The 17,795-nt window shown below is 41.5% G+C and overlaps 1 protein-coding gene across 3 annotated transcripts in view; it reads left to right on the top strand.

Moving 5' to 3' along the window:
- The window catches only part of LARGE1 (LARGE xylosyl- and glucuronyltransferase 1), a 686,352-nt gene that overhangs the window by 161,115 nt on the left and 507,442 nt on the right, over nt 1-17,795 (top strand). For all 3 annotated transcript variants that reach the window (XM_049884284.1, XM_049884285.1, XM_049884286.1), the window contains exon 2: nt 16,182-16,368. In XM_049884284.1, the coding sequence (XP_049740241.1) occupies nt 16,263-16,368 (106 nt within the window). In that variant the 5' untranslated portion in view covers nt 16,182-16,262. The remainder of the gene's footprint in view (nt 1-16,181; nt 16,369-17,795) is intronic.

Raw genomic sequence — 17,795 nt, 5'->3', positions numbered from 1 at the left:
CCTTGCCATCTTGAAAAGACTTAGGTGCTGAAAGAGAAATAGTTGGAAACTGTGTTTGAGAGTTGAGTCACCTATGTTCTACATCCTAGTTTGGTGAGTAGCATCTGGGTTCTTAAAAGCTTGTGAACAGCCATCTAAGATATGACTATCGGTCTCTACTCATTTGTAGCAAAAGAGAAAGAAGGAAATCCAAGTTTCAGAGAAGTAACTGGTCTACAGGACTAATTATCTACATGAACCACGCATGGCCTTCTCTACCCTGAGACTAGAAGAACTAGATGTTGCCTGGCTACTGCTACCAAACGTTCTGATCAGGGCCACAATAGATGGATCCTGACAGAAAGGGAGAAAAATGTGGACCAGAACTTCAAATTCTCAAATAATCCTGACTTACTGGACTGATTGAGACTGGAGGAATCCCTGAGACTATTGCCCTGAGATACTCCTAAACCTGGAACTGAAACCATCTCCTGAAGTCACCTTTTAGCTAAATAGCAGGTTAACTCACAAAGTAAAGGATACTCCGCCCCCCTCCCCCCCCGGCCTTGAGTACTGCACTCCTTTAAAAATCATCTACAGTAAAACCTGCAAAGCTGGAACCTGTGTAACGTGGAAACCTGTCAGAGAAAAGTACCTCTGCTAATGGAAAGCAGTAGAAAAGTGGTTAGACTGCATGCAACCTGTCAGAGGTGGAAAACTTTGGAGACCTGAAGAAACAAGGCTGTCCTGTGGAGTTCTGGCTCTCACAGGCTTCACTATATATGAGACCAAATGGCCAACAATTACTCTAAGGCATAAACGAGAAGCTTGGAGGGCAGTGAGGTTAGGTTATTGGGAATGGAAGAACTAGAACAAAAATAATGAGAATGTTGACACAATGTGAAGAATGTAACCAATGTCACTCAACAATATGTGTGAGATTCTTGAATGGGAATCTGTTTCACTCTGTATACTTTAACCAAAAATACAATAAAATATTTAAAAAAAAGAATTGAGTCACCAAGAAACATCTCATGGCACCAGTTCCTTAGTTGTCAGATGTCCAGCAGGGAGAAGGTTGATGAAAATGTTCTTCAGTGATTAGCTTGTGAGTCCTATGAACGCAGGGCCCTGTCCTCATTTCCCTGATCTGTAGCCAGGGCTGGAAAATATAGTTGCAGAGTATGTGTTGAATGAATGAACCAATTCCTCACTGTTTGGGGAGATACAGTTTCATTTCTTTCATGTAACCTTATGAGATGACCAGAATGTTATTTTAAGACAATTATACATCAGTATCTTCATATCAGTATCTTCTCTGGAGGATACTGATTCAGCAGTCAGGAAATTAAACGACGTATTGCATCGGGCAAATCTGCTGCAAAAGACCTCTTTAAAGTGTTGAAATGCAAAGATGTCACTTTAAAGACTAAGGTACTCCTGACCCAAGCTGTAATATTTTCCATTGCCTCATAGGCATGCCAAGGCTGGACAATGAATAAGGAAGATGGAAGAAGAATTGATGTCTTTGAATTATGGTTTTGACAAAGAGTGTTGAATATACCATGGACTGCCAGAAGAATGAACAAGTCTGTCCTGGAAGAAGTATAGCCAAAGTGCTCCTTGGAAGCAAGGATGGCGAGACTTCATCTCACATACTTATAACATGTTATCACAAGGGACCATGCTTGGTAAGGTAGAGAGTCAGCGAAAAAAAGGAAGACCCTTGATGAGATGAACTGGCACAGTGGCTACAACAGTGGGCTCAAACAAAGCAACGATTGTGAGGATAGCGCAGGACCAAGCAGTGTTTTGTTCTGTTGTGCATAGAGTTGCTGTGAGTCAGAACCAACTCAAAGGCACCTAACAACAACGACATCTTCTCTGTCAGATCTTTATTTAAAGTTTCCAAAGAGTAACATTTATTTTGTTTTGGTTTGAGTCATTGCTGACATGGTCTGTAGTTGTAAAGAGGGTAAATTTGAGACCCTTCCTAGCCAAATATTATTTATCAAAGGTTGGCCGAGGATGACTTTAAATTTGCAGTGAGTGTGAGAAAGCACCAATCATACTGTATTCTTACAGCATAACACGCCAGGTCTCCACGGTGATGAGACTCTACCTAAAGTAGATGGGCTTGAGCTTTGCTGCCATTTATGAGGTTGAACCTCTTGGATAGGACTTGTTTGCATGAGTACATTAGTGCAGGAGCCCCTGGGTGGTACAAATGGTTTAATGCACTTGGCTAGTAACTGAAAGGTTGGCAGTTGAAGTCTACCCCAGAGGTGCCTTGGAAGACAGGCCTGGTGATAGACTTCTGCAAAATGAGCCCATGATAAATGAACCCATGAAAACTCTACAGAGCATAGTTCTACGCTGATACACAGGGGGTCACATGAGTCAGAATTGGCTTGGGAATATAGTGTGTTTTTTTTTTTAAACAGAGGCATGACTCGATATAAGAAGAAAAAGGCTCAGTGAAAAGCCATAATGTTCTCAATCCATGCCCCAACAGATAAGAATTTAAATATAATCAAAGAAATAGCAGGAATGCGAGACCAAAGACAGGGAGACCAGCCAGGAGAAGGCAGTGGACTCCTGGCCAGATGGTGGTGCCACCACCAGGGAAGTGATGTGATCTGGGGTAGGTTGGGGTAGAGAGAAGTCAGAATCTTTATATTACTTTTAATAAGCACTGGTTTCCTCCAACAGCTAAGGGTGAGCAAAGGCTTCAAGCTGCCCTGAAGTGTTGCTTCCAGCAGAGTATTTTGAAGAAAGCCTGCCTCAGATACAGTGTTGCCACATTCACAAGCATTTGTTAGCACATGGGAAGAAGACTGCTATATATGATCTGTTTTATAAGTGCAATGAGTTCCTAGCTCTGTCCTCTTGGATACTGGTATAGCTCTGTCCTCTTGGATACTGGTATAGCACCTTGCAAGAAGGATGAAAATGTGTGGCAGGATTTAGCCAATTTTCCAGTTAGAATCAGGGGCCCAAATCCTCCAATTTTTATATGCACTTAGGATCCATTTGAGACCCTAAGCAGTTCGGTGGCATTTGGCCCATTGGGTTCCTTAGGTTTGTATTCCCTCTTTGGGTAAGCACCTAAGCAGTATTTCTAGACAATGCACACATCTGGAACACCGATGAAAAATTATTTTTAACATCCTTGATGCTAATTAAAACATAGCCTCTGGTGTTGATCAGAGAGAGCTGGGGCAGAGCGGTTGGAGCGTAGGCTTCTGACTAGGGTTTTTCACTTGGTAACCGGCCACCTCTGGAGGGTGTATTCTCTTTAGGATACTACCTGTTAACTTACTCCATCTAGTGTGTAAACTAAAGTGAACACGTGCATACCACACTGTCGTCTTGTTAGGTGCCGTCAAGTTGGTTCCGACTCATAGTGACCCTGTGTACAACGGAACAAGACGCTGTGCCATCCTCACAATCATTACGGTGTTTGATCCCATTGTTGCAGCCATCTCACTGAGGGTTTTCCTCTTTTTCACTGACCTTCTACTTTACCAAGCATGGTGTCCTTCTCCAGGGACTGGTCCTGTCTCATACCACACTGTGTGAGGTATTTTGAATTGAAAGCAATATGACAAAAGACATAGTGATTTAAGCTTCTTAAGTACTCCTTAAATTATAAAAGTAATACATCTATGATATGGGAAAATATATAATCATATATATTGGAATTACCCATATCTCATACCCAGAGATAACTTTCAACATTTAGGCGTTTTTTTCCCCTAAATATAAATAGGTAGATGTATAGATAGACATAGGGTTTTCATTGACTAATTTTTGAGGTAGATCACCAGGCCTTCCTTCCTATTCTGTTTTAGTCTGGAAGCTATGATGAAACCTGATCCTGCTGATATTTGAAATAACCAGTGGCATAACTTCCAGCATCCTAACAACACAGAAGGCACCACAGAAGGACACACTGACAGACGGGTGATGGTCATATGAATATTGTCCAATATGGTGCTGGAAGAGGAGCCCCTAGGTGGAAGGTACTCAAAATACAAAGTGGCCACAACAGTGGACTTGGACATACCAACAATAATGAAGAATGACAGAGGATGGGACAACATTTGGTTCATTTGTGCATGACGTAGACAGAAGTTGGAGCTAACTCAGTGGCAACAGTGACATCAACAGCATACATAGTTACGTAGAAATTTAAGGAGCCCTGGTTGCACAGTGGTTAAGCGCTTAGCTGCTAACTGAAAGATTGGCATTTCGAAACCACTAGCCGCTCCTTGGGAGAAAGGTGTGGCAGTCTGCTTCCCTAAACATTAAAAACTCACTGCCACTGAGTTGATGCAAACTCATAGTGACCCTGTGGGGCAGACTAGAACCGCCCCGCAGGGTTTCCAAGGCTGTGATCTTTTATGGAAGCAGGCTGCCACGTCTTTCTCCCAGGGCGTGGCTGGTGGGTTCGAACCAAAGACCTTTTGGTTAGCAGCCCAGCACTTAACCACTGTGCTACCAGGACTCCTTCCCTAAAGACTACAGCCTAGGAAACCCTTTAGGGGAGGTTCTACTCTGTCCTGTAGGGTCCCTATGAGTTGAAATGACTCTATGGCAATGACTTTGGTTTGGGGTTTTATAGTATAGTCAGTTTATTACTGTGAACTTGAGGGTACTTATGATCACGTTTTACTTTCAGCTTTGAACCCTACTTTTGTGGTTTTAGTATATTGTGATAGTTTTTCTGGGTCATGGAATATTTTTCCTGAATGAGAATGTGATTGGTTGCATGGAGGAGAAGACAGAAGAGGAATCTATGGGCTTGGCCAAGGAATTGGGTGTTACAATTGAGAGAGGGGGTTTAGATATGACTGATAGACCCCTGGGTTAACAGGCGGGATGACTGTTAGACCCCTGGGTGAACAGGCGGGATGACTGTTAGACCCCTGGGTGAACAGGCAGCAGTGGGGAGAACAGCTTAGAGACTGACTGTTCTAGTTGATGCCCCTGCATGTGCACATGTGTGGGATGTCCTTTCCAGCCTGTCTGCTGTCCCTTCCTCTATTTCTTCTTGTGCTCATTCCTATATTGACTTCCTGGAGTAAGTTCTGATATAAATTCAGATTTTTCTTTAAAACATATTTATAGTGCATAAGAGGTGTCATTTAAAAGTCAGACCCATGAAGGACTATTTTTAACTGTTGGGTTTAATTTCAGATACCAGTGTTATCATAAAAGGCAAACTCCCATGCTCTGTTTTAAAAGTTTGCACAAATTGTGAACGTTGAACTTCTGCAGATGGAGAGAAGAAAGGAGGAAAATACGCGTTTTAAAGAGTTGTTTTTTTAAATGTTATTTATATATTGATGCCAGTGGAGTTCCTATCCTCCTACTTTCCCCTAATGCCTAAATTTGTCTATAGCTTTCCAATTCTATTTGTGTGTTATGCTCTCTTTGGAATGGGAACAAACAGGTATGATATATTTGACCCTGTGAAAGAAGTAATTGTAAGATTCGATATGAAGGATATAGGTTAGACCAAAATGAAAAAATAGCCCCAGCAAGAGTTGTCAGAATCAGTTACTAAAGAGAGCTGAGGTATGTCTGCCTTGTAGTAGCTGTGTTACTTTTGGCCATTTATTGAACTTCTCCAGGTCTTCATTTTCTCTCTGTAAAATGGGGGTTAAAAATAGAACCTAACATAGATTATTTTGGGAATTAAATAAGCAAATATATGTGAAAAGCATAGAAAAGTGATTGACACTTGGTATTACTGCTAGTTCCACCACCTGTCTCAGTTTCTTCTACTGTGGTGTTTTGTACATTGCTATGATGCTGAAAAGCTATGCTACCGGAATATCAAATACTAGCAGGGCCATCCAAAGCAGCCCTAACGGCGCACTGGATATGCACTCAGCTGCTCACTGAAAGGTTGGCAGTTCAAACCCACCCAGCGGCTCTGTGACAGAAAAGACCTGGTGTTCTGGTCCCATAAAGGTTAAAGCCTAGAAAACCCTCTGGAGCAGTTCCAGTCTGTCACGTGGGGTCACTATGAGTAAGAATCAACTTGATGGCACCTAACAACAACAACAACAACAGCAGGATCACTCGTGGTGGACAAGTTTCAGCAGAGCTTCCAGACTAAGACTAGGTAGAAAAGCCTGACAATCTACTTCCAAAATTAGCCAGTGAAAACCCTATGGATCACAACAACAGAACGTTGTCTGATATAGTCCTGGAAGATGAGCCCCCTAGATTGGAAGGTACTACAATAGCCCCAGCAATGGACTCAAGCATACCAACAATCATAAAGATGGCGAGGACCAGGCAACATTTTATTCTATTGTGCATGGGGTTGCTGTGTATCAGGGCTGACTCCATGGCAACTAACAACTGCTAGTTATCTTTACTGTTGTTGTTACTATAAGAGAATTATATAAAAAAAAAAAAGACAAAAACCAAAAATACCATTTGCAATTTTAATGTGGCCATACATCCTGAAGGAGAGTTGAATAGGTGGGCCCTTCAGTATTTTTTTTTTTTTTTTAATAATTTTTATCGTGCTTTAAGTGAAAGCTTACAAATCAAGTCAGTCTCTCACATAAAAACTTACATGCACCTTGCTACATACTCGCAATTACTCTCCCCCTGATGAGACAGCCCACTCTCTCCCTCCGCTCTCTCTTTTCATGTCCATTTCACCAGCTTCTAACCCCCTCTACCCTCTCATCTACCCTCCAAGCAGGAGATGCCAACACAGTCTCAAGTGTCCACCTGATCAAGAAACTCACTCCTCACCAGCATCCCTCTCCAACCCATTGTCCAGTCCAATCCATGTCTAAAGAGTTAGCTTCGGGAATGGTTCCTGTCCTGGGGCAACAGAAGGTCTGGGGGCCATGACCACCAGGATCCTTCCAGTCTCAGTCAGACCCTTAAGTCTGGTCTTATGAGAATTTGGGATCTGCATCCCACTGCTCTCCTGCTCCCTCAGGGGTTCTCTGTTGTGTTCCCTCTCAGGGCAGTCATCGGTTGTAGCCAGGCACCATCTAGTTTCCCTGGTCTCAGGATGACTTAGTCTCCAGTTCACGTGGACCCTTCTGTCTCTTGGGCTCGTAATTACCTTGTGTGCTTGGTGTTCTTCATTCTCCTTTGATCCAGGTGGGTTGAGACCAACTGATGCATCTTAGATGGCTGCTTGCTAGCGTTTCAGACCCCAGATGCCACTATTCAAAGCGGGATGCAGAGTGTTTTCTCAATAGATCTTATCATGCCAATTGACCTAAATGTCCCCTGAAATCATGGTCCCCAAACCCCTGCCCCTGCTACACTGGCCCTCGAAGCATTCAGTTTATTTAGGAAACTTCTTTGTTTTTGGTTTAGTCCAGTTGCGCTGACCTCCCCTGTATTGTGTGTTGTCTTTCCCTTCACCTAAAGTAGTTCTTGTCTATTATCTAATTAGTGAATACCCTTCTCCCACCCTCCCTCCCTCCCTCTTCTCATAACCACAAAAGAATGTTTTCTTCTTAGTTTAAACTATTTCTCAAGTTTGTCCTTTTGCAAATGACTAATTTCACTCAGCATAATGCCTTCCAGGTTCCTCCATGTTATGAAATGTTTCACAGATTCCTCACTGTTCTTTATCGATGCGTAGTATTCCATTGTATGAATATACCATAATTTATTTATCTATTCATCTGTTGATGGGCACCTTGGTTGCTTCCATGTTTTTGCTATTGTAATCAGTGCTGCAATAAACATGGGTGCGTATATATCTATTCCTATAAAGGCTGTTATTTCTCTAGGATATATTCTGAGGAGTGGGATTGCTGGATCATATGGTAGTTCTATTTCTAGCTTTTCAAGGAAGCACCAAATTGTTTTCCAAACTGGTTGTTTCATTTGACATTCCCACCATAAGTGTATAAGTATTCCAGTCTCTCCACAGCCACTCCAACATTTATTATTTTATGCTTTTTGGATTAATGCCAGCCTTGTTGGAGTGAGATGAAATCTCATTGTAGTTTTTGTCTGTATTTTTCTAATGGCTAATGATTGTGAACATTTCCTCATGTATCTGTTAGCTACCTGAATGTCTTCTTTAGTGAAGTGTCTATTCATATCTTTTGTCCGTTTTTTAATTGGGTTGTCTGTTTGTAGTTGAGTTTTTGCTGTATCATGTAGATTTTAGAGATCAGGCACTGATCAGAAATGTCATAGCTAAAAACTTTGTCCTAGTCTGTAGGTAGTCTTTTTATTCTTTTGGTGAAATCTTTGGATGAGCATAGGTGTTTGATTTTTAGGAGCTCCCAGTTATCTAGTTTTTCTTCTGCATTCTTAATAATGTTTTGTATACTGTTTATGCCATGTATGAGGGCTGCTAACGTTGTCCCTATTTTTTCTTCCATGATCTTTATCATTTTAGATTTTATATTTAGGTCTTTGATCCATTTTGACTTAGTTTTTGTGCACGGAGTGAGGTATGGGTCTTGTTTCATTTTTTTGGAGATGGACATCCAGTTATGCCAGCACCATTTGCTAAAAAGATTCTTTTCCCCATTTAACTGTTTTGGGGCCTTTGTCAAATATCAACTGCTCATACGTGGATGGATTTATGTCTGGATTCTCAAATCTGTTCCATTGGTCTATGTATCTGTTGTTGTACCAGTACCAGGCTGTTTTGACTGCTGTGGTGGTATAATAGGTTCTAAATTCAGGTAAAGTAAGGCCTCCCACTTTGTTCTTCTTTTTCAGTAATGCCTTATTTATCCGGGACCTCTTTCCCTCCCATATGAAGTTGGTGATTTGTTTCTCCATTTCACTAAAGAATGTCGTTGGGATTTGGATCAGAATTGCATTAAATGTATAGATCGCTTTTGGTAGAATAGACATTTTTATAATGTTAAGTCTTCCTATCCATGAGGAAGGTATGTTCTTCTACTTATGTAAGTCTCTTTTGGTTTCTTGCAGAAGTGTACTGTAGTTTTCTTTGTATAAGTCTTTTACATCTCTGGTAAGATTTATTCTTAAAGTATTTTATCTTCTTGGGGGCTACTGTAAATGGCATTGATTTGGTGATTTCCTCTTCGATGTTCTTTTTGTTGGTGTAGAGGAATCCAACTGATTTTTGTATGTTTATGTTTTATCCTGATAATCTGCTGAACTCTTCTATTAGTTTCAGTAGTTTTCTGGAGGGTTCCTCAGGGTTTTCTGTGTATAAGATCATGTCATCTGCAAATAGAGATACTTTTACTTCTTCCTTGCCAATCTGGATGCCCTTTATTTATCCATCCTAATTGCTCTGGCTAGGACCTCAAACACAATGTTGAATAAGAGTGGTGATAAAGGGCATCCTTGTCTGGTTTCCGACCTCAATGGGAATGCTTTCAGGCTGTCTCCATTTAGGGTGATATCGGCTGTTGGCTTTGTATAACCCAGTAAACCAGTGCCGTCATGGCTTTGTATAAATGCCCTTTATTATGTTGAGGAGTTTTCCTTCTATTCCTATTTTGCTGAGAGTTTTTATCATGAATTGGTGTTGAACTTTGTCAAATGCCTTTTCTGCATCAATTGATAAAATCTTGTGATTCTTGCCTTTTGTTTTATCTATGTGGTGGATTACATTAATTGTTTTTCTAATGTTGAACCATCCCTGCATAGCTGTTATGAATCCCACTTGGTCATGGTGAATTATTTTTTTGATATGTTGTTGAATTCTATTGGGTAGAATTTTGTTGAGGATTTTTGCATCTACATTCATGAGGGATATAGGTCTGTAATTTTCTTGTGGCGTCTTTACCTGGTTTTGGTATCAGGGATATGGTGGCTTCAAAGAATCAGTTTGGTAGTATTCCATCCTTTTTTATGCTCTGAAATACCTTTAGTAGTAGTGGTGTTAACTCTTCTCTGAAAGTTTGGTAAAATTCTTCAGTGAAGCTCTCTGGACCAGAGCTTTTTTTTGTTGGGAGTTTTTTGATTACCTTTCCAATCTCTTCTTTTGTTATGGGTCTATTTAGTTGTTCTACCTCTGTTTGTGTTAGTTTAGGTAGGTAGTGTGTTTCTAGGAATTCATCCATTTCTTCTAGGTTTTCAAATTTGTTAGAGTACAATTTTTCATAGTAATCTGATATGATTCTTTTAATTTCAGTTGGGTCTGTTGTAATATCACCCATCTCATTTCTTATTCAGGTTATTTGCGTCCTCTCCTGTTTTTCTTTTGTCAGTTTGGCTAGTGGTTTATCAATTTTGTCGATTTTTTTTCAAAAAACTCAGCTTTTGGTCTTGTTAATTCTTTCAACTGTTTTTCTGTTTTCTATTTCATTTACTTCAGCTCTAATTTTTATTATTTGTTTTCTTCTGGTGCCTGTGGGTTTCTTTTGTTGCTCTCTTTCTATTTGTTCAAGTTGTAGGGATAATTCTTTGATTTTGGCCCTTTCCTCTTTTTGGATATGTGCATTTATTGATATAAATTGGCCTGTGAGCACCACTTTTGCTGTGTCCCAAGGATTCTGATAGGAAGTGTTTTCATTCTCATTGGATTCTCTGAATTTCTTTATTCCATCCTTAATGTCTTCTATAATCCAGTGTTTTTTGAGCAGGGTATTGTTCAGTTTGCAAGTGCTTGATTTCTTTCCCCTGCTTTTCCTGTTACTGATTTCCACTTTTATGGCCTTATGGTCAGAGAAGATGCTTTGTAATATTTCAATGTTTTGGATTCTGCTAAGGCTTGCTTTAGAACCTAATATGTGGTCTATTCTAGAGAATGTTCCATGTGCACTAGAAAAGAAACTATACTTGGTTGCTGTTGGGTGGAGTATTCTGTATATGTCTATGAGGTCAAGTTGGTTGACTGTGGCATTTAGATCTTCCGTGTCTTTATTGAACTTCTTTCTGGATGTCCTGTCCTTCACCGAAAGTGGTGTGTTGAAGTCTCCTACTATTATTGTGGAGCTGTCTATCTCACTTTTCAGTGCTGATAGAGTTTGTTTTATGTATCTTGCAGCTCTGTCATTGGGTGCATAAATATTTAATATGGCTATATGTTCTTGGTGTATTGTCCCTTTAATCATTGTATATAGTGTCCTTCTGTATCCTTTATGATGGATTTAACTCTGAAGTCTATTTTGTTAGAAATTAATATTGCCACTCCTGGTCCATTTTGATTGTTGTTTGCTTGATATATTTTTTCCCATCCTTTGAGTTTTAGTTTGTTTGTGTCTGTAAGTCTAAGGTGTGTCTCTTGTAGGCAGCATGTGGACGGATCTTGTTTTTTACTCCATTCGGCTACTCTCTTGTTTCTTTATTGGTGCATTTGGTCCATTTACATTCAGGGTAATTATGGATAGGCATGAATTTAGTGCTGTCATTTTGATGTCTTTTTTTGTGTGTTGTTGACAGTGTCTTTTTCCCCTCTTAATTTTATGTGCTGAGTAGATTGTCTTTATAAATTGTCCTTTCCTCATATTTGTTGTTGTTGATTTTGTGTCTCCTGAGTCTTTATTTTTTTCTTGTATTTTATTTTGATGAGTAGGATAATTTATCTCCTTTGTGGTTACCTTATTATTTACCCCTATTTTTCTAAATTTAAACCTAACTTTTATTTCTTTGTATCGCTGTATCTTCCTCTCCATATGGAAGGTATATGATTACATTTCTTAGTCCCTCTTTATTATTCTAATGTTGTCTTCTTTTATATAATAGCATCGCTATTACCTGTTTGGGGTTTTTTTTTTTTTTTAATTGCTTTTTTTTTTTTGGATTTCCCTGTCTGGGTTGACTTCTGGTTGCTCTGCCCAGTGTTCTAGTCTTGGGTTGATACCTGATATTATTGATTTTCTAACCAAAGAACTCCCTTTAGTATTTCTTGTAGTTTTGGTTTTGTTTTTACAAATTCCCTCAACTTGTGTTTATCTGAAAATGTCTTAATTTCACCTCTATATTTAAGAGATACTTTTGCAGGATATATGATTCTTGGCAGGCAGTTTTTTTCCTTCAGTTTTTTAAATATGTCATCACATTGCCTTCTTGCCTTCATGGTTTCTGCCGAGTAGTCTGAGCTTATTTTTATTGGCTTTCCTTTGTAGGTAACTTTTCGTATATCCCTCCATGCTATTATAATTCTCTTTTTATCTTTGGTTTTGGCAAGTGTGATTATAATATGTCTTGGTGACTTTCTTTTAACATCTAACTTATGTGGAGTTCTATGAGCATCCTTGGAAACTCTATGGGGCAGTTCTACTCTGTCCTGTAGGGTTGCTGTGAGTTGGAATCGTCTCGACGGCATTGGGTTTTTTTTTTCTGGGTATGAGCATCTTGGATAGATATCTTCTCATCTTTCACAATATCAGGGAAGTTTTCTGCCAACAAATCTTCAACAGTTCTCTCTGTATTTTCTGTTATCCCTCCCCGTTCTTGTACTTCAATCACTTGTAGGTTATTTCTCTTGATAGAGTCCCACATGATTCTTAAGGTTTCTTCGTTGTTTTTAATTCTTTTAATCTGATTTTTTCTTCAAATATATTAGTGCTAAGTGATTTATCTTCAAGTTCAGAAATTCTGGCTTCTGCTTGCTCAGTTCTCCTGTTACTTAGTATTGAGCTGTCTACTTTTGTAGTTTTATTGTTAATCTTCTGAATTTCTGATTGTTGCCTGTCTATGGATTTTTCAAGCTTATAAAACTTTTTATTATGTTCTTGAATAATCTTTCTAATTTCTTCAGTTACTTTATCTTTGTGTTTCTTGGCTTGTTCTGTGTATCGTCTCATTTCCTTCCTGATGTCTTGAAGGGTTCTCTATATTAAACTTCTGTATTCTGCATCTTGTAATTCTAGGAATGCACTTTCATCTAGAAGATCCCTGGATTTTTTGTTTTGAGAGCCTGTTGAGGTGATCATGGTCTGTTTCTTTATGTGACTTGATATTGACTGTTGTCTCCGAGCCATCAATAAATTATTGTATTAGTTTATGCTTTCTTACTGTGTTGTAGCTTCTTGCTTTGTTTTGTTTTGGTATACCCCTATGGGTTGCTTGAGTGAGCTAGCTGGATTATTTTTGCCGTTGGAGCTCTGGTGCCCCATCCCCAGATGGCTAGAGCTGTTATCAGGTATATCAGTCTAGGAGTCCATTCAGTTTTCTTGTATGAATTCAGCTCAGGTTTCCAGGTAGCTGATCATCAAGTGTGTGGTACAGGCTCTGTCCTACAGTCTTAGAGGGGCAGCAGGGGTTGGCGTATATACTGATATCTGGTTGCAGCAGGGGGTCACGCTCTGAACAAGGCAGGGGGCTGAGAACCGACCCCCGAGCATCTCTGAGTAAAGTGCTTCACTGTTCCCCAGAGCATGCAGGTGGGTGGGTTCTGCAGATTGACCATGGGCACACAAAGTTTTTGGTTTTAGGACTGGGAGGTACCAGTTATCTTTGAACCCTTGTCGTGGGTGGGTGGGTGACCTGAGTGGAACTTCCAGTCCTTAGGTCCCTGATGTGGTAGGTGAGGACCTTGTTTCATAGGCCAAGCAATGTCAAACATCAAACACCCACCTCTCTGCCACACAGCTAAAATGGTTGGAATCTGCCAACAAGGGCCTTTTCTCTCAAAATAGGCCCACACAGGTCCATGCAGACGGGAAAGTTGCTCAAAGTCCATGGGTGGTTTATGCCTGGATAGTAGCTGCTTTTTTCCTGAGCTCCCCTGGTTAGCGGAGGTAGCAAATTACCTTTTCCCCAAATGCAAATTTTTTCCTTCCCCAAGTCCGGGAGGATGGCTCTAGGTGGTCAACAGGGCCTATCTCAGGCCCAGGGAATTCAGCTGCTGAAGCCGGTTTGTGGGTGGGGGTGCGCATTAAAGTGTACGCAAGTACTTAGCTTTTGCCGAGAGCACCGTTCTCCTCAGGTTGCAGAGGTGTGAGTGGGCCGTGTGGCTGGCTGCTTCTCCCTGAAGAAACTGCAGCTGAACGCTAGTACCAGCCCACCGCAGCCGCTGCTCTGAGAACAGTGCCTGGGGGCTCCCCGCGATTCAGGTGCGGTAACTCCTCTCCGCCTCTGAAGGGTCTGTTCCTCCCCCTGCCCCTCAATTCGTTTTCTAAGTTTGCCTTTGAAGCTCAGGGCTCCCATCTTGTCACAAATATACTCGTTTCACTTGTTTTTTGGGGTCTTTATTGTAAAGAGGGCTCGCCAGCAGCGTCTTCCTATTCCGCCATCTTGGCTCTCAGCCTGGGCCCTTCAGTTTTAACTCACCCATGCAGCCAGTCCCGTACCTATTGTTGGGATCTGTTTTCCACAGGACAGGGGGACAGGGGGAGTGGGAAGAGATAAAACATAAGAGGCTGCACCTCTGCCCTTAGAAATGGGGTGTCATTCCTGTCATGAACTTGATGAATCTTTAAATAAAACCAGGTGCTGTCAAAGCGACTCCAACTCGTGTGTCAGAGTAGAACTATGCTTCGTAAGGTTTACAGTGACTGATTTCTCTGAAGCAGTCGCCAGGCCTTTCTTCCGGTGCTTCTGAATTAACTCGAACCTCCAACCTTTCAGTTAGCAGCAGAGCATGTTGACCCTTTGCACCACCCAGCGACTCTTGATGAATCTTTGCTAATCACTTATTCAAGGACTCTCTCTTTTAAGCCTCATTGCAACTTTCCAAGGTAAAGGGCATCACCCCATTTTGTAGATGAGCAAAATGAGGCTTACTCAGAGACAGGAGACTTATCCAAGGTCACAGCTCATCAAGTGTGGTGGCTGGATTTGCCCCCAGATCTTTCTAACTTCTCAGCCCTCTTTCCCCGAAGAGAGTCTGTGATTCTCATTTTTCGGAGTATCAGAGTTCCTGGGTAGGGTTTGTTTCCCATGCTTTAGATGGAAAACTTCTGGGGGGGCGGGGGCAGGTGGCGTGGGTGGGGATTTTTCTCAAGTCAATGTTTTTTGTTTAAAGGAATTTTTCTGTCTCAGTTTTACTTTCAAGTCCACACCCTCGAGCCTCAGGGAGTTTCATCTGTTTCAAAAGAGGGCTATTTAGGAAATCCTGTCAGAGTTGTTGTTGAAGAAAGCCTGGTGTGGACAGTTGATATTGGCTCTATTAGGTGTTTATTGCCAGCAACTTGCTGAACATAAACTCCTGAAGCTTGAGAAGGTTGCCTTTGGTGAGGATCTGATTTCATTTATTTCTTTAACAATTACCAGACACACCCGCAGGGGATAGGCACTGTGCTAAGTCTTGGTGGATGCAAGGTGACTCAGATAAGTTGCCTGTCTTCTGGTGAGGACAGGAGATGGTTCAACCACACCATCATCATATGGGGCCTAAGGGTTGTGACGGAAGGAAGGACACATTGTGGGCGTACCGAAGAGGCCGCCCTACCCAGCCACTTCCTGGCCATCCACTCTTTGGGAATCTGAGGCTTTTTATACCCGTTTGCAGGTAGCAGGTTCTGCTCCATTAGGGAGGTTCCATGTGAATTTTCTTCTTCACTTGCAGCCAGCCCAGCATCTATGTTAGGAGGTGGACGGAGATGAGATTTGGGTAGTCTGTTGGTTTTTTAGCCGCTTTATAACTTACCTGACTTTCTCACCAGGTGAAGGATTTTGGACTCTTTACTCCCCGGGTAAGAGCCCTGATAGTGCAGTGGTTAAGCACTCAGCTCCTAACCAAAAGTTCATCAGTTGGAACCCACCAGCTGCTCCTTGGAAGAAAGATGGCATCCTGCTTCCATGAAGATTTCCAGCCTTGGAACCCCTATGGGGCAGTTCTACTGTGTCCTGTAGGCTTGCTATGAGTTGGAATCAATTCGATGGCAGTGGGTTAGGGTTTTGGTTTTTCGGTATTCCCTGGGACCCTGGGTGGCACAAATGATTTCCATTCAGCTACAAACCTAAAGGTTGGAAGTTCAAACCATTTGTACCACCTAGAGACCCCTGGAACATAAAACGTGCTAACTAAATGCTCCTTTAATAGGTGTGTTAACCCAGGCCCAGGACTGATGTATATTATAAAATACACATGTGAGGGAGGGAAGGTGTGAGCGAGTACCTTTATCCTTCTTTCTTTCTTTTTTTTTTTTTTTTAAGAACTGCCTCAGTTTTGAGAGATTTTAAGGCTATAGCATCATCTGTTGTCATAAAAGCTTAGCAGGAACTACTTTCAGGATCTATGGGAAAGTTTTCTTCAACAGTATGCATCTACTTACTGTGCAAAGAACTCAGCCCTTCCTCCCTACTCTCCCTTCCAGAAAGTACTATGACGGAGGCCGAGGACTTCATGCTCCGGATAGAGAAACAGCACTGGGATTAGGATTGCCACTTCCGAGAGGATGCTGGGAATCTGCAGAGGGAGACGGAAATTCCTGGCTGCCTCTCTGACTCTTCTCTGCATCCCAGCCATCACCTGGATTTACCTGTTTGCTGGGAGCTTCGAAGGTAAGAATGGAAGCCAGAGGGAGAGGGAAGGAGAAAAGAAAGAGAATCCTGGCTATGACAGAATCCCAGAAAGAACCTCAGAGTTGTCTGGTTCCAGTTTATCATTGTGTAGAACAATGGGCAACGGATGCCCAGTCACAGGAAATGACTTGCCTCCACAGATAGTTGGAGCCAGCTTCGCGGAGAAAAAGATAAAAACAAAAACAAAATAACGTGCACCTTGATTCAGTGCCGGTGTGGTGGTTTTACAAATGTCAAATATCATTTTTGCCAAGTCACTTTGTCTGTAATGGGGACAGCATTGGACCCTGGAGGAATTACTCAGTGATTCGTGTTACAAGCCAGATATTTTCATTCCATCTTCCATCTAGTCATTCACTTAATCACACGTTCAGTGTTTTCTGTTTTTTATTTACTTATTTACTCAATTATTCCCTCACTGACTGACTTATTCGTTCATTCATTCATTTATTTTTGTTTAACATCCACAGTAAAAGGTGCTGAGACTATGGGGATCATGGATGTAGACGTTCACAGCATGGGTGAGGAGGTAGATAGGTTAGCAAATGATCGCCTGCATTGCCATGTGCGCTGTGGTCCAGGCTAGGGTACCCTGGGAGAGGCTTGCTGTAGCTGTCAGGCCTGGGCTGGGCATGAAAGATGATCCGTGATTCTGAGGGGCTTAGTAAAAAAAAAAAAAAATGCAGGGACGCAGAAAAGGATGTATCCTCCCCAAGCAAACAAAAACAAATGAACCCTCTTGCCACTTTGCAGAAGTGTGTAGGAAGGCCCAGGCTTGCCACTTTTCCTGTCAGTAAATTCAAATGCAGAGTGGTGTTTTACCTATCAAAGGTGGTTTTCTGAGCTCCAGGGAGGGAAAAAATGGCAGTGTTGAAAAGCAAACTTTCTTTTTATTTACCCCTGCACTTGCATTTTTTTTAAAAAAGAAAATTATCTCAAAGGAAAATCTGTCTCCAGGATATCACTACTGTGTTTTCAAGCATTTCCTTTATGCATAATTTTATTGATAGCTCAAGGCTATCTTTTAATTAGGAGTTCCACTTTACTTTCTGAGATTTGCCCTGAATTAGCTAGGCTGAATGTAAACAAGCTGGAAATATACACCAGGCTGAGCAGAGAAGGGCCCGGGATTCTCAGTCCAGAGCTGGGGTCTGGGTGACACCCCGGTCACTGTTCCTGCCCCACAAGTAAATCCACAGAGCGGTTAAAGCCTCCCTCTAAGCAGTTTGATAAAGTACATTATGCCAGGGCAGTGGATGGCAATTTTTGGCAAAGGGATCAGAGGAAAGGTGAGTTGATCCTTGAAGAGTGATAAGGAAATATTGTCCCAGCAATGGTGGAAGGCAGAGAGCACAGGATGCTAGTACAGGTTTAATAAGTTAAGGCATAGTACCTTTTAATAGGTT

The sequence above is a fragment of the Elephas maximus genome, chromosome 4, assembly GCF_024166365.1.
Source record: "Elephas maximus indicus isolate mEleMax1 chromosome 4, mEleMax1 primary haplotype, whole genome shotgun sequence".
In the NCBI taxonomy this organism is placed as follows: Eukaryota; Metazoa; Chordata; class Mammalia; order Proboscidea; family Elephantidae; genus Elephas; species Elephas maximus.
The sequence above is the reverse complement of the archived record's forward strand: the minus strand, read 5'-3'. Positions and strand labels throughout refer to the sequence as shown.